This window comes from Parastagonospora nodorum (assembly GCF_000146915.1).
Source record: "Parastagonospora nodorum SN15 chromosome Unknown scaffold_18, whole genome shotgun sequence".
Lineage (NCBI taxonomy): Eukaryota > Fungi > Ascomycota > Dothideomycetes > Pleosporales > Phaeosphaeriaceae > Parastagonospora > Parastagonospora nodorum.
Genome location: NW_001884566.1, coordinates 534,874 through 555,361, shown reverse-complemented (window position 1 = coordinate 555,361; position 20,488 = coordinate 534,874). Strand labels below are relative to the sequence as shown.

Here is a 20,488-nt window from a genome sequence, read left to right as displayed (position 1 = left end):
TTGCGCCGACTCACGAATCATCTACGCCTGCAGCAGTAAGCTCAAGACTATCACATGTTTTAGCGCTGATAGATTGTAAGACCTACCTTTTTTGTGCATCTGCTACTTGTCTCGAAACTACTCGGGTATTGCAGTCATTAACACCAGAGCGGCGCATCACAAACATCTCAAGCCATCTGGTTTTTGCCTTTAACACCACACTCATCAACCATGAAATCCGTCCTAATCACAGGCTGCAGCGACGGCGGCATCGGCTCCGCCCTTGCCCTCACCTTCGCAACGCGGGGCCTCCTCGTCTTCGCAAGCGCCCGCTCCCTCTCCAAAATGTCCGAGCTCGCCAACCTGCCTAATGTGCACCTACTCGAGCTTGACATTGTGAAGCCCGCGGACATCGCATCCGCCGTGAGCGCCGTGAAGAAGGAAACTGGCGGCACGCTGGACTATCTCGTAAACAATGCGGCGCAGGCGCGGTACATGCCGATGCTGGACGAGACGGTAGAGCAGGCGAAGGAGCTGTTTGAACTTAATGTTTGGAGCCAGTTGAGGATGGTGCAGGCGTTTGCGCCGCTGTTGATTGAGGCGAAGGGGTGTGCAGTTTATATCTCGAGTGTGTCGGGGTATGTGACGCAGATGCCTTGGATGGGTAACTTTCCCTTTCCTGCGCTTATGTATTGCCTAAAGCAACTGATTTATTCCACGCAGGAACATATGCCATGACCAAGCGCTCAACGGAAATCATGTTCGATGCTCTACGTCTTGAGCTCGAGCCTTTTGGCGTCACGACTATAAGTGTGGTCACGGGCCCGGTCAAGTCACGTGTGAATACGCATCAGGAGCTGTGGAAGCTGCCTGAGAACTCGCGGTATGCGGACGTTGAGCAGATCATCACGAAGAGATCGGAGGGCGAAGACGGTTCGCCGAGACAGGATACAATGAAGTATGCTGAAGGAGTCGTGGACAAGATTCTGAAAGGTAATCCAAAATTCTGGGCGGGCGCAAACATTGGCATCATCAAGTGGATGGCGACGTGGTTGCCTCGCTCAGTATTGGTATGTGGTCTTCACTCGCGATTTCTTGCGGCCAGCTGCTAACTATTACATAGGACTGGGCTTTGAAGCAGAATTCGGGCGTTGATGTCATGTTGAAGAACAAGAAGTAGTCTACTCAAACCACATTTCGAACTCATCAAATGTTACCAAACTGACAAGGGGTTTCAATGTCAATCATCTCCAGAAGCGCCCTTTCCATATCGTCGCCTCTTTTCCAGAGCTCACGCTCCCACTTTTCATTCTCTACTGGATCCAGATCTTGGTCCATATGCATCTGAAAGTAGTCAAACATGGGAAACTGGTCTCTGTGTACTGAGACTTTTGTTCTCCCGAAAAACTGAGGGTAGTGTCCGGTTCTTCGTCGCCGCTCAACCTGGAATGGTGGTATGGCGATATCGTCATCGGCATGCTTGGGCAGATGAATGCTCAGCTCGATGTCTGGACGGTCCATGAGATTCAACAAGGGCGATAGAATGGCCGACTCATTGATTCGATACCAGAAATCGTTGCTGTCGTGATCAAGCCATACTCTGAGCTTTCGAAATTGCTTGAGACGGTCGAGTGCTGGACCTATGCGCAACCACATTTCTGCATGATCGAAAGCGAAGTCCTTGAAATCCTCTTTCTTGATGATTTCAGAACGCGCGCTGTGTCCAGAAGACTTCATTTCGATCGCGACGAGAACGTCCAACGGGAGATTAAGCGCGATTTCCAAGCTCTTAAGGTTGCAAACTATTTCCCTGAAGAATGCGTCGGTGCGCTCCAGAAGTGCGTCCAGTGTGACAATATCAGTCACGATGAGAGTACCTTGACTCAGGTGATCGAAAACATCGAGTTGCCTATGTCGAAAGACCGTCAGCCTAGCCTTCCAGCCACACACCAGATAACTCACAGCTTCTTGCACGTTCTCACTATCACGTCAAAAGCCCCGCAATCGTCGTTCGACCCCAAACTCTCCAACATCATTTCCTCGCACTTCCAATGCGGTCCCCAGGCCGACATGTATGCACAAGTAAATCGCTCACGTTTCGCTCGATTTCTAGGATCGGCTTCGCATTCATATGGCGTAGTAATGTCTTGACACCCATAGCAGCTTATAATCCTCAGCACTCCATGAAGAAGCAAAATGTGGGTGCCTTGTGAATGTGGGGTGAGGTGGTCGAAGATCTGGCGTCGGATGTCGTAGGGTGCTTGGACTAGTTTGCTATCGAACTGCGGGTCGATGATGTTGTTTAGATTTGACGAAGTCATGTTCATGGATGACTGCTTTGTCATTAGACGAGCTTGAAGTTATGCTTAGAGACAATCTGTGTGCACAGCCCCAAGTCGGCTGTGCCGCAGTCATAGAGCTTGACATCGTATCAAGGCTTGAGGCAACAAGTTCACTAGTAGATTCATCATGTGAAAGATGAAGGAGTGAATGAAACTCCTAAAATGAATCTTTGCTTGCATTGGAGAGGCGTAACTATTCTGCGTACTACAACATTCCACTAAATTCCATCGCGCACGCCGCGCATGAACACGTCCAAAACATCCTCCCCCACAACCTAATACACCCGATATATTCCACCTAATTCCTTCTCTCCTCATCGAACAAACATAAAACACCCACCGGCTCAGGTTCACGGTTTACCGTGGATCTACTCTCTTACCCACAGTGGTATTGAGGTTTAGCTAGGCCGGGGTTCGAATACTTCTCGGAGCTCTCTCTACAAAATAGAGCTTTTAAGAAATCTTCTCAGGCGGCTTAGCCTAGGAGGAGAAGTTCAAGAGGCTGGATAGAGGAGAAAAGATTAGGGTCGGACAATGAATTAAGAAAATAAGAGTTTCTTCCCCTCGCTTGCCACACAAGGCAAGCGGGGGTTTCTTTTGCATATTTTTTTGCGCACTGCACTCTTGCACTCTTGCACTCTTAAGAACACAATCCGCGCTACATAGCTTTTGACCCTGTCTAAGCCTAAGCAATAGTCTAAATATTACCTGCAGGCATTCCGGGAATCCAGTCAAGGAGTCCAAGTCGGTAAGGCCGGAGCTAAAATCCGCATCAGTACTTGAAACCAACCGCAGTACATAGGTAGAAACAATCTGAGATACCGATTCAAGGACAACAATGGGGTCTTCCCCGTCTTGCCACATCTTAAGTTCAACTGCCTCGATCTCTGGTCCAACGTCTTCATCAGTCAACACGCTATCAGCGAACCCTCGCAGGACTGGATACTGCCATTTGTGATTGATACAACCATAAGAGAACGGCCCTGTGACATCGAATAGTACACGATACATGGTGGCACACTCACAGCTTTTTGCATGTAGTGAGCAACGCGTACATGTCAATATTTGCTTTGCCCTCTCTCATCGTCTCTTCACACTTCCAGTGAGGTCCCCATGTTGACTTTGGTCTACGTGCCCAGACATCGTACCCAACGCCCTTCTCGCGTTCTAGTCCAGGATAGTATCCATCGGCCTCTGGACATCCAACACATTCTGAGATGCGTAAAATGTCTTCGTGCATACAGACATGAACGTCCCAAGGTAAGAGGTAGTTGAAGATCTGACATTGGATATCTTAAGGCGCTTGGAGAAGTCTGCTGTTAGTCTGTGGGTCGATGCTACCATTCACGTGTGATTGAGACATTCTCATGGAGTGCAAAGAGTATTTTCCAGTGGTTTGCGCATGGTAACGACCCGTTCTTATAAGTTGTTGTCTGCTTGCACAGCCTCAAGTCGACTGTGCCGCAAACGTACAGCGTTCATAGGTAACGAATTGTTGCCTGGTCGCTGCATATTCGCGGTATCATAGTAAAGCATACCTACTATCTCTCTACTGAAGAGAGGTTCTAAGGAAACCGCCTGCAAGAGAAGGAAGTGAGCACGTGCCCAGGCGCTCGGACCGCGCCATCAAGCCGCGGTCCCGGAAAGCCATGGCCGTTGGTAGAAGCATCCCCACTTCACCATCGATCTCGGGACCCTGCATAATTCCGCGGTCGCCTTCTACTGCCGTACAGAACATTCACTTTCAACCGCCCTCACAAAGCCAATCGCGAACGCCGCCGCCCATAATTGCTCTCCTCACACGTTACTCCCTCCAACCCTCGTACCCCACCACAACCTTCTCACGGCCACCACCATGGCATCCAGCGCCTCGAAACGCCTCTTCAAAGAGTACAAAGCGCTCTCCTCCGACCCACCCGAAGGCATAACCGCAGGCCCCATCTCCGAAGACGACATGTTCCTCTGGGAAGCCCTGATCCAAGGCCCCGAAGGCACACCTTTCGAAGGCGGCATCTTCCCCGCCGAACTCAGGTTTCCCAAGGACTATCCGCTTGCGCCGCCGAAGATGAAGTTCGTCACGGATGTTTGGCATCCTAATGGTACGTAGAAGTATTGGAAGATGGATGTGGATGCTAACACAATTCCAGTCTATGCGAACGGCGAAGTGTGTATATCGATCCTGCACCCCCCCGGCGACGACCCGCATCAGTACGAACAGGCGAGCGAGCGGTGGTCGCCGATTCAGAGCGTCGAGAAGATTCTGATCAGTGTGATGAGCATGCTGGCGGAGCCGAATGATGAGAGTCCGGCGAATGTGGATGCCGCGCGGATGTGGAGGGAGAAGAGGGCCGAGTATGAGAAGATTGTGCGGCAGAATGTTAGGAAGAGTTTGGGGCTGTGAGGGAGGAGACACGGATAGATGGCTTGTAGGATGGATGGACATGATTCACGACTCAGAGCATACTAGGCGTTTGGGTCATAGCGAGGCGCAATAAATCAGACACGGAATGATAGGAAGATATTCGATTATCGCTGGCTTAGTGATGCAATTATAACGCAACGCTCCATCTATCATGCCAAATCCTAGACGATATTAAGATCACACACCTCTCCGTATGCATTATACCCTACGCCTCGGTAGTTCCACTCGCACGTCTGCTCCTGCGTATTACCACTCCTGTCTGTCGCACGACTCCAGATCTTGTCGTGTTTGCCTTTTTCCACCTTGACGTTCGCTTTCCACAGACACCACGCCCACCTCAGCTCGGCGTGGTCACCCTTGTAATCTCGAATGAGCTCGGCATCACTCCAGGTATGACCTCCGTCGACGCTGACTTCGACTTTGACTATGGGTCCATCCGCGCCGCTCGGTAGAGCATATCCCCTGACTTCAATCGTGCCATCATCACCGCGCTTCACTGTTGAGCCTGAAGATGGCATCCCGATCACACTGTTGACGGGCATATCTTGTATCGCGGGCACTTTCCCCCACCACTCCTCCGCCTTCTCTTTTGTGTCAGCTTCCGGCGGCAGGATCTTGTAGTCGTGTTGCTGGTAATAGCTCTCCGACTCCTTCATCTGCACAGTGATCTTATCCAACCACTTCACACTCCTCGCTCCAGCAATACCAGGAGTGACGACACGCACCGGCGCACCGTGATTCGGCGTAAGTGGCTTATCATTCATCTCCAGCGCCAGCATGATCGAGCTCTCACGATCCATCGCGCGAGCCAGCGGAATCGACGCGCCGTAGAACTTGTCATCCTGCGTTTCCGTCTGGTAGCATGCAAATGCTACATGTGCGTCTTTCCACTTATCTCCCTCGACTTTGACTCCAGCTTTCTTTAGCACATCAGCTAGCAGTGGTCCCGTCCATTTGCAGTTCATGACCGCGCCGTCGAACCAGTCTATCCCGCAGACTTCCTTCAACTTGGTCCGCATGGTGTGTCTGCGATTTCCCGCGCATTGCAGCGCGCATACAACGTTATGCTGCGGTAAAGCCTTCAGATCCTTCACCGACAACTCGAGGTCTTTCCGGACGAGTCCGTCGACGAAGACTCTGTGCGTATCGACATCGAGGTACGGAATCGGGCCATGATTACGGTCATATCCCTCGGTCGTAATAAAACTGTCGCATATCACATCAGCAAACCACCCTACATGCACACCTCACAAAATCCGGCCTTGTCTCACCTCGAAACCAACTTCCCCAGCTCCGGCTCGCGATTCAGCGGCTTCTCCACCGAGTACTCGACCTATGACATCATTAGCACAAACAAAACACACTACCTCATTGGGCGCATATAGCTAAATATGGGCGTGTGCGTACCTGAACCATGGTTTGGGTGGACATCGAACGTGGTATGGCGGCGATGGCGTGATTGAGTGATGGAAGGGCTAGACGGGTTTTTATGGAGGGGCGCTTCGGGAAGTGCAGGTTTAAGCGGGTGCGGGGTATCGTCGGTGGTATCAGGGGGCAGGCGCACGTGGGGAGCGTGGAGGGCAGGTGCGCCGGGTAGGTGCGGGCTTGGGCGAGGCGTGAAGTCATGATGGGGTGCTATTGGCACAGGCGAGCCCGTGGATGTGGTTTGGACGTGTGTTATCGCTGACGTTTGATGTTTGTTGGATTGCGACATTGAGGGAGTGCTGGCGATGATGTCGTGGTGAAATGAGAGATGGCATTTGTGAGGTTGGCGTTTGATGGACGTGTTCATGGAGAGGATTCGTTTGAATGATGATGGGATGGTACGTATTGGCTTCCATGATCGTATATACCAAGCAAACTTCCTTTCAGCGCATTTACATCTCTACACAAGCCCATCGCCCTTCCCCCTCCCATCCCCAGTTCCACAATCCTTCGCCCCAACAACCTCTTCATACTCCGGCAAACCATCCTCATCCCTGCCATCTCCTTCACCTTCACCCCCCTCCCAATCCCCCTCAACACCGTCCACCAACCCCACCCCCTCCTCACCAAACCCCTCCCTCTCCATCGCCCACCCAATTCCCCCCTTCACCCCCTCGAAAACCGTGAACAAGCCCACTAAGACACCAAAAACCGGCATAACCGGCACCCAAACCGTGCCCTCCCCCTTCTCTGTCGATAATATATTCCTCAATCCCCTTCCCCATCTGCTCAGCAAACAATCCACCAACGTGCGCAAAAACGCACACGTCGCACACGCCAGCGGAAACACATTAAGTATCCAAATCGCAGGCCAAAACGGGCCCGCGACCCACTCTCTACACGCACTCGTGCGCCGCGCATAGGCTTGTGCGTTTACGATGCGCAGAACGAAGCATGTGAGCAGGAGGGGGTACAGGAGACATGCGATGGCCAGGCGGGTGGCGCGGGTGTGTAGCGTGGCGTAGGGGCGGTCAGCAGCGCCTGAGAAATTCTTGTGCGCGGTGATTTCGAGAACGACAGTGAGGAAGAGAATGGAGAGTGTGAACAGGATGGGGCCGGTGGGGAAGGCGGTGTATGTGTCGAAGAGGTTGTAGCGGCACTCGAATTCGGTAGGCATGGTGGAGATGTGGTCGATGTGTGTGTGTGGGTAGGCACGAGGATGGTTTGGAGAGTGAGGCGTGGAAAAGGGTGTTGTGTAGATATGTATGTGCGGTGCAGGCTGACAAGACAGGTCGTGCTGATGTGGTGGTGCGGTGGTGGGCCTTATCATGGCGGAGTATGAAGCTTCAGCTTCAGCCTCACAAGGCAGATCATTAGAATAGAATGATCGACGTGTAAGATCTGATCAGCACTAAAAATCTCACGTGCGGTGAGAAGACTAGTCAGGCATACAGTAAGTGTCCTGTCCTGCATTCCTCGCACATCGCTTGAATTGAAACTAGACTATCATCGCACATTAACCAAACACCTCAATCATAAACCTATACTCAATCTTCCTCCCCTCATTCCTCGCCTTTGCAGTCATCTGACTACACTGATCCGCCAACTGCTGACCGATAACCGGCGGTCCGCAGAAGAACACCCCAATCTTGACTTCATCATCGACCATACTCGTTCTTCGAATCTTGCTCATCCGCCGTCCTCCATTGGGCTTCTCGTTGGTCGATGATGTCTTCTCCGCAAGCACTTTGCACATATCGCTGTAGTGTTGCTCCATGATACCTCGGATATCCGGTCGACCAAAGTGCGTGGGATTAACGAGACCAGTGATAGGCGAGTAGGGGTGGTCATCTGTGCGATGTTTCTCCAGTAGCCATCGAAAGACATGTTGGGAGATGTTCTTCCGTTTTTGCGTTACGTATGTTTGAACGCGGATATCAAGGTGTGAACTGTCCAGATCCTGGGCGCGGGACACTTCGTTGAGGAGATCGGAAAACCACATAAGATTGTTCCTGTCGCGGACCATCCAATGGAAGTCGACACGTCGGTGATCTTCATACGGGGAAGTCTTGACTGATGTGCTATCGGAGGACTCAGGTGATTGGTCGGCAGTTCTGCTGCGTTCGAGTTCATGGTATTGTAGGTCGGTTAGGACACCAGAGAACGGCGTTACACCAATGCCGGCACTACGTATTGTTAGATCGAGTACGTCGTGTATTACAGGGTTGCTTACCCAAAGACCATGCTGTATTCAAAGTCATAGAATCGCTGTGCTGGTGCGCCAAAGGGTCCATCAAGGCCAATCTTGATCTTCGATTTCTTCTCCTTCTGTGCCAAGTCGCGCAGCTGGTTAGTCCAGTCGCCATCGGCCTTGATGTGGACTTGCATGCGATTGTTGATACATGTCGATACTGTGAAAGGGGTGCCACTGGAACCTCGAGAGTTGCGGAACCTGGACGAAAACATATTGGCCAGCCTTGTAATCCCACGGACGTGTCTTGGGAACTTCAGCTGTAATTACAACAGTCTCCTTGTCGAGAAGTTCAAGATCAGCTTCGATTGGACGGAACCCTGAGATGGTGCGCCAACTGCGTTCGAAGATGACAAGTAGCGTAGGAAAGGCGAGCCAGTATCCGAACATTGGCCATTGAAGAAGTCCAGCGGTACCGTGCGCCATCATTAGACCAATGATAGGGAACATGAGAAGATGGCCAAGTTGAAAGACCTCGTAGCTCCACTTTCGAACCTGAGGCATGCTCATGGCGGTGAGCAAGTAGAAACAGCTGAGAGCAGTCAGACCGCTCCAGCCTGGCAGCGACCGCACGTAGTCGACATATCGCCTTGGGACCATGTCCTGTCCGATCACATTGGCGACGGCATTCTGCCTGCTAGCCATGCTGCCAAAGACGAAAGAGCCACTCAGATGGCCGATAGCGTGCAGGGTAGCAAAGAAAAGAGCGGCAATCGACATCTTGATGTGAAAGGACTGCGAAAGATCCCAGTTGACGAAGCGTGAGATGAAGTAGAATCTCCTGAGGAACGTCGCAAGCCATCGGGACATGGAGAGAATCAGGAAAAAGAATGTCGGGTAGAGTACTCCCGCGCATGTTTTCGCCAGAACTGCGCCCCATCCGAACGCTGGTGTGTACTGTGGTGATGTAAGGTATTTGACGAATTGCCAGACTCCAAAGGCGGTCATGAAAGACCCAACCAGTGCCATAAATGCAATCTCGGGCCCTTTGACAGCCCAGTACGCGCGTGCTCGTCGGTAGATTGACATCTGCTTGAGGTAATCATCCTCCTCTTTTGCTTCCTTTCGATCCTGTTCTAGCGATGGAATTTCCCACTTCTTCACGCATTCGGCGAATTGATCGCGTTTGATGCGATCTTCTCGTGTGCCAATGACACTTCGCAGAAATTCGTGTCGATCTTCGTCATCTCTTGATGCATGATGAAGGTGATGTGGTTGAGCTTTCGGTGCTATCTCCTTGTGTACCTTGTCGAGCATGCGCTCCAACTCCCAGTAGTCGATAGTTCCATTGCTGTCGTGGTCTAGGTCGTCAATGAATTTCTTGATCTCTTCGTCGGTGAGGTACTGCTGCTGAGCCATGTGAGCAGTGGATGTTTCCAAGGGAAATGATCGTCACGTCAGATGTGCCACATGTGGCTTATCGCGACCTTTTAAGTAATCCTGTCATTATCACAAATAGTGCGACGCAAGTTCTAGGCTTTACGTGCGCCCAGATGTAGGCGTTGGCATCAAGGGCCAAATGAAGTAAGGCGGCGCCAAGTTACAGCAATTAACGAATGATTCCAAGAGGACAAGACTCCCTCGTCGGAGAAGCTGCCGGCGGAACCATGCGGATCTAGTTGTCAGGCGGAAAGTTGCCCTTCACCAGGTTTCCGCTCTAAGACGAGATGCCAAGAGCATTCCGCCCATCGAGCTGCACATGTCAATCTGGCGGAAGAGTGAAGGACTCAGTACCACGTTGATTGGCATTTGGCATTCGTTTATTTCACCCACTGATAGGACCAAATATCATCACTGCACACATGTCTCTCTAGACATGGATGCATCAATCGAATGCTGATGAGAATACATACAAGTTTTGTTGAGATGGGCTGGGAGAGAATGGTGATGAGGTCGGAACTCGGCACAATGTTATGATTTGGGAAGCCTTGGCAAAATACGTCATCGATTGACCCTAAACTACCCTTGTGCGTGTGTAACGGTGGCTTCCTGAGACAAAGTGAACGTGCGAAAAAGAAATTCAATCACTTCGCATGAACTGGTACCGGGAGACACCTGTTCAACGTGCCTCTACGGGAGAAGCACATGCAGAAAACGTTGCGGGGCCACAGATGTCTAGACCAGCGTCATGGATCGCGATCCGGATGACACGCTAGACACACGTTAAGCCACCATCCGGATCTGTCGTTCCCTCTCTATTGTTCTAGCGAGTCTTATATGGGGCCTGCTCCCTGTTCTTAGAATGTCGATTCAATCCCCACTCGCGCTCAGCCTTAGCACAAGTTCTCGAAAAATTGCAGCGTAATGTTCGAGACTCTGGACCGGACGCAGTATGTTGCCAAAGACGGTGGCTCCATCGTCGTTACCGACCGCCATGACCGCAGTCAATACATGGCGGTGCTGCACTTCATAATCCGACGTTTTCGCAACCAGATAAACAGTGGCCATCCAAAGCACGAAGACGGCTCCATCAGACTCGACCCCCCCAAGCCGAAACTCCGCGGTTGCACTCTCTCCCATCGGACCGTCGAAGACATTCATTTGTACGACATCATCGCGTCGCCGACAAAACTGCCCGAGAAGGGCAAGAAGCGTATATACTATTTTGCAGGAGGGAGCTGGCAGATGGGACCGTCTGGTCAGCATTGGTCATTATGTGCGAAGCTGGCTACGGACATGCCGGACACTATTGTAACGATGGTGTCGCCACCTATGGCACCGAACAATCCTGCACCGAGCTCTTTTCCATGGATGCTGAGGCTTTATCGGACACTGTTAGCAGAGGCGCAAGAGGCAGGCGACAAAGTTATCTTGGCAGGAGATTCCTCTGGCGCCAACATCATATTGTGTTTGACCCTCGAAGCGCTGAAAGAGGACGCCGAGAAAGGGCTGGATGTTTCGAATGCATCGACATCAAGCGCGCACCCCGTCGCACTCATGGCTATCAGCCCGTCCACCGACCTCACACGAGCCAACCCAGATATAGAGAGGATTGCGCACCACGACCCTCTCCTTACACCAGCCATCATTAGGCAGACAGCGAAGGCATGGACGGGCGACTGGGATCCGGCAGAGCGTCGAGTGTCGCCTATCAATGCGGATGTATCACTACTTGCACAGCGCGGTATCAAGGTACATGGCGTGACCGCTGGCTGCGATGTCCTGGCGCCTGACGGGGTTATGTTCCGCAACAAACTGTCCGAGAAAAACGTACAGGGCGAGTGGCTGCATTGGGAGAAGCAGATGCATTGCTTCGTGCTCACGCTACCGTATGGCCTGCGCGAAGCACGGGAGGGCACCGAGTGGATAATCGATGTATTGAAGAAGGTTTGAATTGTTTTTTTTTCGATTCTCACTTTGTCGCTGGATACCCTGTCATTATTTTCGGAACTCGTCTATTAGCCCATGAAGCCTTCAGCAGTGACATGGTTAGAGCTTAATCTCATAATAGTCTCATTCTTACGAACTAGCAGTACTCACAGTGCTTGCAGTGATGACTTGCTCGATGTTGTCGTTGAAGCCTCAAGGCGAATCACATTAGTACGCGTCTAGCTTTTCTCCAAGGGCGGTTGTCCTTTGCTTACGAGTGCCATCTTTGAACAGCACTACCTTCTCTGCATTTCCTCATACTCTTCCTGGCCTTTGCGTAGTATCGATTCTTCATTTGTCCCGGCACAATGTCATCAACGCTGAGGCAGAGCTACGATTCACTGCACATCTATGTTAGGCGAGGCAGCAGAGGTGCATAGGTAGTTGCATTTTCACTTCACTCAACTCCCTCTCTCCCATAAACAATATCCAGGACCTTCTCACACAGTCAGTCTTCTTTACAACTTGCCTCACCCTCACCCTCAACCTCAACTCCGAATTATTACGAAGACTTCCTCCTTACACACTCAAAACCAAACATCACATCCACAATGTCAGATAACATGGATCATACGCACAATCCATGCGCTCATGCCTTGGTCCGCATTTCGTCTGACATCAACCTTCCGCAGATCGCTCACGCCGTAGAGGACACACAGATGCAAGACGCACCAGTCATCACCCCCAAGCCGCAACGCACACTCGAAGAAGAGAAGTGCCATAGACTATGGCGGCACGTCCAGAAAGTGCAGCAAGCCTTCAACACCCAGCCCTACACCGGCGAGTACCACCACGGCCCCAAGACCCGACTCCTCTTCGCAAAGGGCATTAACTCCGCCACAGACCTCCTTAATCTCGAAGCCCTATCTCTCGTCATTTGCAACGATCGTCCAGACATCGAATCCACCTTGCTCGAGCCGCTCGCTCAAGTCCACAAGCCCATCTTGCGCTTGCACTGCATGGGAACGATTCGCCGCAAGGACCACGATATCTGTGCTGTCTCGCTAATAGAGGCGTTCCTGAATGACTTGGAAGGCATGCACACGCTTAGGATGGGTGAGATTGCAGTTTCGTGGGATCATCGGTCCGAGTACGCTAAGCGTAAGGACACTGATGGACCGGCTTCGCTTTCGCTGATGGGCGATGTCTATCAGCTGCCTAATGTCACGCCCCAGGACTTTAATCGGCGCAGCGTCATCCGACCTACTGCAGGTGGTGGTAATAACTTTGCGAACTTCTTTGAAGCACCGGTTAATCCGTCGCGTCCCCGCATCGTTACTGCCAAGACGGATGATGGACTGCGCGGGATTGTGAGACTGGAGGCTTGTCAGATGGGGGTGGCGACGGTGCCGGAACTGGTCTTGGCTGTAAGCCGGATCATGAAGGGTAAGCTGCTGCCGTATATGTTTGAGGATCCGTTCTATGTGGAGTGCGGCTTTGGGAAGGTGGAGTGGATGGAGGTTGTTGCAGAGTTAGGACATAGCGAAGAGGAGGGTTGAAGCTAGACGTGACTTAGCTGCGTTAATATAGCAGGTGTCTCGACTTCAGTGACTGTTATGAAGGGTGAAAGAACAGACTGTCGCGTCAACGTCGTTTAGCATATTGCTCATACCCAATTCAAATGTACTTAATCCGACTACTTCAAAAGTATAATGCAGTGCGATTGCCCTACTCATTCCCCACCCCAGCCCAATCCGGGACCGCCTTCTTAACCCCAAACCTCTTCCCCAAAATAACAAACTGTCCCACAAGAATCATCTGCCCAAACGCACTCCTATCCCCCTCCATAATCGCCCTCTCCACCAACCCCTCACACCTCCCCCACTCCAACCACCCCAACTCCTCAACATTCTCCTTTGTAATTAGCCGTTCAAAAAGCTCATACACCGCGCCCCCTTCCTTATACCTTACCGGCGCCGAAAACGGGTGTTTCTTCCTCTCATACAATTCCTGGGTGATGTATGGCTTCACAGCTTCTTTCAGGATCCACTTCTCGCTGAACGAGCCGGTTATGGGATCGAAGCGGATTTTCATAGAAGGAGGTAGAGACATGGCGTACTCGGTCAGTCGATGGTCGAGGAAAGGCTGGCGGCCCTCAACGCTATGTGCCATTTCGCAGCGGTCACCGAGGACGGTTAGTAGGCCTTTTGCAAGCGCGCATTTGGTCCATATGTACAGCGATGTGTGCAACGGGTGCCATTTGAGATTCATGCAGTCGCGCGTGAGGCCGTCGAGGGCGTGGACGGCGGTGAGGCGCTTGTCGCTCGTGCCGAATTCAGTAGATGTCCAGGGGCTGAGGAGGGGTTCGTCCAGCGCGAAGTATTGCGTGAAGCCGAGGAAGGAGGTGTTGTTGACTTGACGGCGAACTGAAGCTGCAGTGTTGGGCTCGTTGGGATGGGATGATGTAGCTGTTTCCAAGTCTGCGATGGCGCGCAGGCGGTCAGCTTCGGAGAGGGTGGATGATGGCCATGAAGGATCTGGCTCGCGAACGAAGTCCTTCACGAGTTCGCGGTAGCCACCAAAGTGTTCATCAGACCCTTCGCCTGTGAGAACGACTTTGATACCGGCGTCGCGGGTGAGTCTGGACAGCATGAATTTTCCGACAGTGCCGAGATCTTTGACCGCGGTTTCGTTGTGCCACACTGCGTCTTCAATGTTGGCGGCGAACCTTTCCTCAGTCATTTCGACATGGTGCATCTTGACGCCTAGCCACTTTGCAGTTCTGCGCGCGATGGCTGGACGACATTGTCAGCAATTGCGTGATTTGGTTCCGGAGACTGTCTTACGCTCTTCGTCATGTTCTTCGCCGATGAACTTGACGCTGAAACAGTTGATGGCTTCAGATGCTGGTGCTGTGCCTAGCGACGTGCCTTCGGTTTTCATGAGGTGCGTTACCATGCCGGCTATCGCACTGGAATCGATGCCACCGCTGAGAAAGACACCGATCGGTACGTCCGCGCGTAGTCGATCTCGGATTGCCTCAAAGAGTCGGTCGCGTACACCTTGAATCATCTCGTCCTCCGTGCGTGTTTCCACTTCGCGCTGTTTCTGGTTAAGGAAACTTCATACGTGGTAAAGAGGCGGCCGCTTTACCTTGTCTTTAAAGTCAAGATCCCAGTACTTGTGCTGAGAAACTGTACTGAAAGAGGTCAAGATAAGGTAGTGGCCAGGATTGATGGACTTCACGTCCTTGAACAGTGTTCTTCGATCGCACAGCCAGCCAACATCTTTGATGCTTTGCACATCCCATTCTGCTTGCCATCCGAAGGGAAGAAACGCCTTAATTTCAGAGGCAATCTAGTACATCTTGTAAGTTGTTTAATCACCAGCAGGTAATAAAAATACTACTTACGAGCAGATTGCCTTCATGAACTGTGTAGTACAGTGGTTTGATCGCATACCGATCGCACGCTGCGAAGAAAATCTGTGCTTTGGAGTCATAGAGACAGAGCGAGAACTCTCCACGGAGATGCGAGAGAAATGAAACCCCGTACTCTTTATACAAGAATATGGCAATTTCCGAATCGCACTTGCTGCGAAACTTGTAGCCCTTTGCACTGAGCTGTTCTCGGACCTCGTTATAGCCATATAGCTCGCCGTTGACGACGGCGTGCACATCGCCTTCTGGATCATGGAATGGCTGCTCTGCTTCCGGGTTCAGATCGACAATGGCAAGGCGGTTGTGACCAAGAGCTGTATCATGTTAGTCACGTGCTTCTAGCATAATAGGAGCTTAATCATACCAACTCGCCCATTTTCACTGATCCAATCTCCGTTAGAATCCGGCCCACGGTGTTTGATCGTATCTAGGCTGTCATTGATCGTTTTACTCAGCGTTGAGCGGTCTTTGTAAAGAGGCCGATGGGCCCCGCAAGGTGACCACAGAGCTAATTCCACACATCGTTGAGAAAGGCAATGAACAGAAGGATCGAAGAAAGACCCGGAATTCATTCTTGAAGATAAACTAAAGTTTCTGCTAGATTGATATCGTAGTTCTAGTAGTTCAGCGGACCATCAGCCATCGTCATCGTCGTGTTCGCCGCCGATCCCCCCACGATAAGCATCTTTGTGCTATTCCGCTTTGGACTGGCGCGAGCGCGATTACAGATCTCTCGGGGAATGAGCAACTCAAAACTTGCCATCTCTTTCATATACGGCCGGGGAAATAGTATTAGCGGAAAGAATACCTAGATGCGCAGTAATCATCGCAAATCGGTTGACAGAAGCTTCAATCGCATTCTTACGAGCAAGTGACTGAAGCCTTTTCTTCAGCTTCGATCATGCAGCAACACGCTACTGGATAAGACCATTCTCCAAGAACAAAGACATCGGACCAGTAGGAACCACACTTGTGCCGGAAAAGTCGACGCCGGCTCACTATTGTTATCGCTTATAGATATCTGTCAAGCTTCCTTCTCAATCAGTATCATATTGAATGATGTGACAACCTATCGAACACGGAATAGATGAAGAGAGCGTGTTGCACTTGTCCTTTCGCACTCGATATTCTTGCGCCGCAGTCCATGCAGCTTTTACTTGACCCAGCCTGGATCAGCGTCCCCTGGCAAACCTCGGGCGTCTCGTTGATAGTTAAGATTGCGAGTGCAGCTAGAGCAAGCCGCTCCGCGCTCGCCATCAAAACGGCTCTCTCTTCGTTCTCTTGCGGACGGTTTGAATCTAGCAAAAGATGCCATCATATATTCGCCCAGCATGCCGTTCTCACTCAAGACCTCATGCATGCTCCGGCCCATACACTGTGGGCTATGTATCTTCTGCTCGTCGCCCGTCAATCGCACCCGCTCATCACTGCAAAGGCCGTCAGGAGTCATGTCCCAAGAAATCACAAGCTTCTGGATGAACGATGGTATGGGCTTCCAAAGTTTCCACATATCGGAATACTTCCGCAGCCTCTTCTCTCTTGCTTGACCGATCGGATCATGTGCGTATGTCAGACCGCCTTCGATGATGAACCGCAAGCGTCTGTAAACTTGAGAAGGACCATTTCTTGAGTAATTGTCTCCAAGGAAGCCCTGGAAGTGAATCGTGAGTGTATTCAACCAAAGACCAAACACCGGATTCAGGTGTCGCAGATTGATGTAGAAGCTCGTTAATGACATCGCAAGCTGACAAGAAGCACTAGGAAGCACTAGCACCAGTTCTTTGAAGGTCCTGAAGCCGTAGTTGTATCCTACAGGCGGAGCGGGCGGAAGGAAGACGCGGACCTCGAATTCGCACTGAGTAACTACACTTCGTACGAACGTGGTGATCCACGATGTGAAGCTTCTGATCGCAACTTGCTCGCATTCGAGTTTCGCTTGCCTGCAGCATAGTATGAGTCCATGACACTGTTCGTTGCTGATAGGTGGAAAGTCTAAGCATTCGAAGATCGCGACGCGTAATTCAGCTGGTAGCCTGAAGAGAGGGGATGACAATTGCGATACAGGAACATGTCCTCCAGAAGACATGGGATTGTAGGTGACGGAAGCTTGCATCGTTGTCGCAGTTCCTGCGGACTAGCTGGTGGTGTTCGACGTTCTGGAGATGGAGTGAGATGGCCATGCCCCTCACAGAACTCTTTGCTGTTGCCTGATTGCGGCCCCCGTTCGTCGGCTGTCAAATACGCCTGCATATGCATGTCCGAGGCGCACAACATCCAGCTTGCAGCGCTCGCGTGCGCTTTACAGAGGTAGATGCAGCACTGTGATGGATCAGAGTGAACTCATTTCTCGTTGCAAGGCATCAACAACCGGCCCTTTCTTTGATCTCCCTGACCGAGTTCTGCTTGGCTGGTATAGCATACGCGTCCAACGACTCTGGGGTTGCCAGTTGGCATTCGGAGATTCTTTGGAGAGCTGCGCCTCCAACACGCGCAAAGCTCCGAGGCAAGTACCGGTATGTAATGCTACAGTTGGTGATCGAGTTCGATGGATCTTGATCCTGACTTGGTCCTGAAATAATGATGGCTTTAGGCTCAGGAGCCTCGACGGCGGCAGTATCTTCGGGCGATGACCGAGCAAGTGAGGCGCCCTGTCTGAGGAGACTACACATTACAGAAGGTCATGCTGCACTGGTCGCCGTGGTGGTTGCCTTACCAAGTAGCTGAGTGGGGTTGGTGGGTCAGTCCCATGCAATGAAGCTGCGTCGCAACTGATCGACAAAGCATTCAAGGCTTGTGTGTCGGAAATCTTGTGCCACCACTCTCCCTGACTGCCTAGGGGGCCTAAGACTGAAAGGACACCGAGTCAAGATTTGCTTACTCCCCGGACTGTGCCTGCGCAATAAAAATGCGAAGTCCCACCGCGATTATCCCGTCAGCCTGGACAAAAAGAATATGGGACCGTCCATCGCGCGATCTAGGTCAAAAGGATTGATGCAGTCCTGCACTCCGCCTTGGTAACGATTCCAGATTGTTCTTACCAAGGATGTGGTACTTCTAGGCCCTGCGAATGGCGCGGCTTTGGCAGCTGTGAGCCGTGCCAACCAACACCGGAAAAACGATGATGCGATTCGCTGCGCATACGCCGAACGCACCACCAACACTGGATTTGGGAACCTTGCGCCGTCCATCAGTACACAATTGCATCTCATCGTCAAAGAGGAGTTGTTCAATTCCTGCTGTAAAACGACCAGCGGCTGCAGTTGTTTGCTCCTTGTTGGTCACCTCTACCTCTCTGGTGTCGTGTGCGCACTCGACAAACCCCTATAATATGTGCTGGAATCCTACGCACTGCATGGCTAGCACGGCCTGGGGGGCGCCCACTCACCGGTCTTGTGAATTACCGTTTAGGTATACAGAAGCGGGCTGTACCTAGAAGCGCGGCCCCGCAACGGCGCAGTCCTGGTTTCATCACTCTTCCAACGCAATCAAAGACACAAAGAGGGTATGACAATGGCACAGATGTAGTACTGTACGTTACCTGTCCCAGAAAACTCATTGTCCATCATTTTTGCGACAACGAACTGATCGCGAGACGAAGACAGGGGAAGAGAGCCAGTGTTTCTGGAAGCGATGGATGTGTCCACCCGGCAGCTCGTGTGCACGTGCCGTCCTGCCATTTCGGCAAAGCTGCGTGTCATTAGGGTGAATAATAGCGCAACTCCAAGACGCGAAGCCTGTCCGAGGCTTGTTATGCAGGGGCCCGCCAGGTCAAATTAGACCCTCCGCCTGGGGCTGAGCTACCACGGTCCGGCCGCCTGTCAAAGACATCCAAACACGAGCAAGCTGGCAGCGCCAGCTTCAAGGGGGCGTGGTCTTCAAGAAGGCTTATTGGCTCTCATAGCAGACCCCGTTGAGCGAAGGACCGTTGCTGCCGTGGCTTAGCGCAGTCAACCTAGCACATGTATTTCGGATCCGTAGCGGGCATGGGCCTGCCTGGTCAGATCCTTTTTATATGTGCACGCGACACCCGCGTCGCGCTGTAAGCTGGTCTATGGCTCCTTTCCGCGTGTGCTCTGTAGTATCGTTGGACTCGCGATACATGAAAAACCATTGCTAATACCTCTCGCCTGCTTTGGCCCGACTTTCCTTATTTTTGATTCTGCTTTGGTGCTTCAACATTACGACTCACGATAGTTACGGTCAACACTAGAACCGCTGCTATGCAGCTCAACATCCTCGCGCCTCTCGAGGCTCTATCAAGAACCAAGAATCAGTTTGCTCTTTTCTTTGTTGCCTTCTTCGTCGCCAAACTTCTGCATCTGGGTAGCCATTTTGGATCTTTACCCATCGTCCTTTACCTGCTGTACACACCAACATTTTTCCTTCCCGATGTCCTCCTCCTTGTCGGCAGCAAAGTGCTTGTCTACCGACACAACGGAGGACAATCTTCCGCATTCAGAAAATTCTTTGGGGCCATACTAGCGTAAGTTCAGAAAGCAGTTTAACACATGTTACCAGATTCACTGACTGCTGCGCATGTAGACTCTCCACCGCAGCATGTTCAGCATCACAGATATCCTTCTTTATCGAGACCGGAGGGGAGATTCAGTGGATGGCGGCTAGCCGAGTTCTCGGTGGCACTGGTGGAATGGGCCTTTTATTGTCTGGCCTGCCCGCTATGATAGTAGCATTCATGGTACTTTATGCCGTTGCGCTCCTCATCTCACCGATCTTCTACGACGCAGTCGACCATGTTCTGGGGCACCTAAGATGGTCTTTCAAACAAAGCTTCCTTGTTCTGACAAGAAGGCAAAGGGATACTGAGAACTATGAGCTTTTAATCTCCATACAGGATAACCAGTCCCAGTCTTCGGAAGACGATGAACAGTCCGAAGAGAAGCCGACTTCCAGCAAACGTCGACCAAGCATGTTGAATGCTTTAGCGACCGCCATCACTACGATCGGTCTTAGCATTCTCGTCATGGTGCTTCAAACGGTCAGGCCTACTTCACCTCCTTATGCGCACATGTCAGGCTCCCTCCCTGTCACGATCATCGAGGCAGCTCTCTTCCAACCCATCAATTCAGAGTTCTGCCTACCGCACCCTGTAGAAGATGTCCTCTTTCCGTTTGAGCGATTTACGAAATTCTTCGAGATCCCAGAGTCTTTAGATTGGATGCCCAATGGACCAAACTGCCTCAGGGATAACCGTCCAGAGTCACCTGTATGGATGGAACATCCTGGACAAAACGATCGCAACGACCACCATCGTCCTAGAGTGCCACCGCATGGAGGACCAGGCCCTCGCATAGTCAGATGAA

At 51.7% G+C, this 20,488-nt stretch overlaps 12 protein-coding genes across 12 annotated transcripts; 5 read left to right on the top strand and 7 right to left on the bottom strand.

The window, feature by feature from the left end:
* Positions 1-210: 210 nt before the first annotated feature.
* On the top strand, positions 211-1,159 carry SNOG_11102 (hypothetical protein; the record flags this gene model as incomplete). Its single annotated transcript, XM_001801300.1, has 3 exons — positions 211-607; positions 703-1,049; positions 1,103-1,159. 3 exons carry the CDS (start codon positions 211-213, stop codon positions 1,157-1,159), a joined length of 801 nt encoding a protein of 266 aa, XP_001801352.1.
* A 26-nt stretch (positions 1,160-1,185) lies between these two features.
* Positions 1,186-2,300, bottom strand: SNOG_11101 (hypothetical protein; the record flags this gene model as incomplete). Its single annotated transcript, XM_001801299.1, has 2 exons — positions 1,186-1,888; positions 1,942-2,300. The coding sequence occupies 2 exons, from the start codon at positions 2,298-2,300 to the stop codon at positions 1,186-1,188; spliced, it is 1,062 nt and encodes a 353-aa protein (XP_001801351.1).
* Positions 2,301-2,774: 474 nt separating this feature from the next.
* On the bottom strand, positions 2,775-3,332 carry SNOG_11100 (hypothetical protein; the record flags this gene model as incomplete). The annotated part of the gene is made up of 2 exons (XM_001801298.1): positions 2,775-2,801; positions 3,030-3,332. 2 exons carry the CDS (start codon positions 3,330-3,332, stop codon positions 2,775-2,777), a joined length of 330 nt encoding a protein of 109 aa, XP_001801350.1.
* Positions 3,333-4,176: 844 nt separating this feature from the next.
* SNOG_11099 (hypothetical protein) lies at positions 4,177-4,722 on the top strand (the record flags this gene model as incomplete). Its single annotated transcript, XM_001801297.1, has 2 exons — positions 4,177-4,420; positions 4,469-4,722. The coding sequence occupies 2 exons, from the start codon at positions 4,177-4,179 to the stop codon at positions 4,720-4,722; spliced, it is 498 nt and encodes a 165-aa protein (XP_001801349.1).
* Positions 4,723-4,818: 96 nt separating this feature from the next.
* Positions 4,819-5,823, bottom strand: SNOG_11098 (hypothetical protein). The gene has a single exon (XM_001801296.1). It carries the CDS (start codon positions 5,760-5,762, stop codon positions 4,905-4,907), a length of 858 nt encoding a protein of 285 aa, XP_001801348.1. The 5' UTR covers positions 5,763-5,823; the 3' UTR covers positions 4,819-4,904.
* Positions 5,824-6,628: 805 nt separating this feature from the next.
* Positions 6,629-7,345, bottom strand: SNOG_11097 (hypothetical protein; the record flags this gene model as incomplete). The annotated part of the gene is made up of 2 exons (XM_001801295.1): positions 6,629-6,918; positions 7,075-7,345. 2 exons carry the CDS (start codon positions 7,343-7,345, stop codon positions 6,629-6,631), a joined length of 561 nt encoding a protein of 186 aa, XP_001801347.1.
* A 291-nt stretch (positions 7,346-7,636) lies between these two features.
* SNOG_11096 (hypothetical protein) lies at positions 7,637-9,778 on the bottom strand (the record flags this gene model as incomplete). The annotated part of the gene is made up of 3 exons (XM_001801294.1): positions 7,637-8,354; positions 8,402-8,579; positions 8,662-9,778. The coding sequence occupies 3 exons, from the start codon at positions 9,776-9,778 to the stop codon at positions 7,685-7,687; spliced, it is 1,965 nt and encodes a 654-aa protein (XP_001801346.1). The 3' UTR covers positions 7,637-7,684.
* Positions 9,779-10,519: 741 nt separating this feature from the next.
* On the top strand, positions 10,520-11,976 carry SNOG_11095 (hypothetical protein). Its single transcript, XM_001801293.1, has one exon. It carries the CDS (start codon positions 10,724-10,726, stop codon positions 11,750-11,752), a length of 1,029 nt encoding a protein of 342 aa, XP_001801345.1. The 5' UTR covers positions 10,520-10,723; the 3' UTR covers positions 11,753-11,976.
* Positions 11,977-12,339: 363 nt separating this feature from the next.
* Positions 12,340-13,287, top strand: SNOG_11094 (hypothetical protein; the record flags this gene model as incomplete). Its single annotated transcript, XM_001801292.1, has 1 exon — positions 12,340-13,287. The coding sequence occupies one exon, from the start codon at positions 12,340-12,342 to the stop codon at positions 13,285-13,287; it is 948 nt and encodes a 315-aa protein (XP_001801344.1).
* Positions 13,288-13,456: 169 nt separating this feature from the next.
* Positions 13,457-15,543, bottom strand: SNOG_11093 (hypothetical protein; the record flags this gene model as incomplete). Its single annotated transcript, XM_001801291.1, has 5 exons — positions 13,457-14,523; positions 14,575-14,830; positions 14,858-15,067; positions 15,141-15,428; positions 15,532-15,543. 5 exons carry the CDS (start codon positions 15,541-15,543, stop codon positions 13,457-13,459), a joined length of 1,833 nt encoding a protein of 610 aa, XP_001801343.1.
* Positions 15,544-17,159: 1,616 nt separating this feature from the next.
* Positions 17,160-17,836, bottom strand: SNOG_11092 (hypothetical protein; the record flags this gene model as incomplete). Its single annotated transcript, XM_001801290.1, has 2 exons — positions 17,160-17,486; positions 17,561-17,836. The coding sequence occupies 2 exons, from the start codon at positions 17,834-17,836 to the stop codon at positions 17,160-17,162; spliced, it is 603 nt and encodes a 200-aa protein (XP_001801342.1).
* A 1,551-nt stretch (positions 17,837-19,387) lies between these two features.
* Positions 19,388-20,487, top strand: SNOG_11091 (hypothetical protein; the record flags this gene model as incomplete). The annotated part of the gene is made up of 2 exons (XM_001801289.1): positions 19,388-19,650; positions 19,710-20,487. The coding sequence occupies 2 exons, from the start codon at positions 19,388-19,390 to the stop codon at positions 20,485-20,487; spliced, it is 1,041 nt and encodes a 346-aa protein (XP_001801341.1).
* Between the last annotated feature and the right edge of the window lies 1 nt (position 20,488).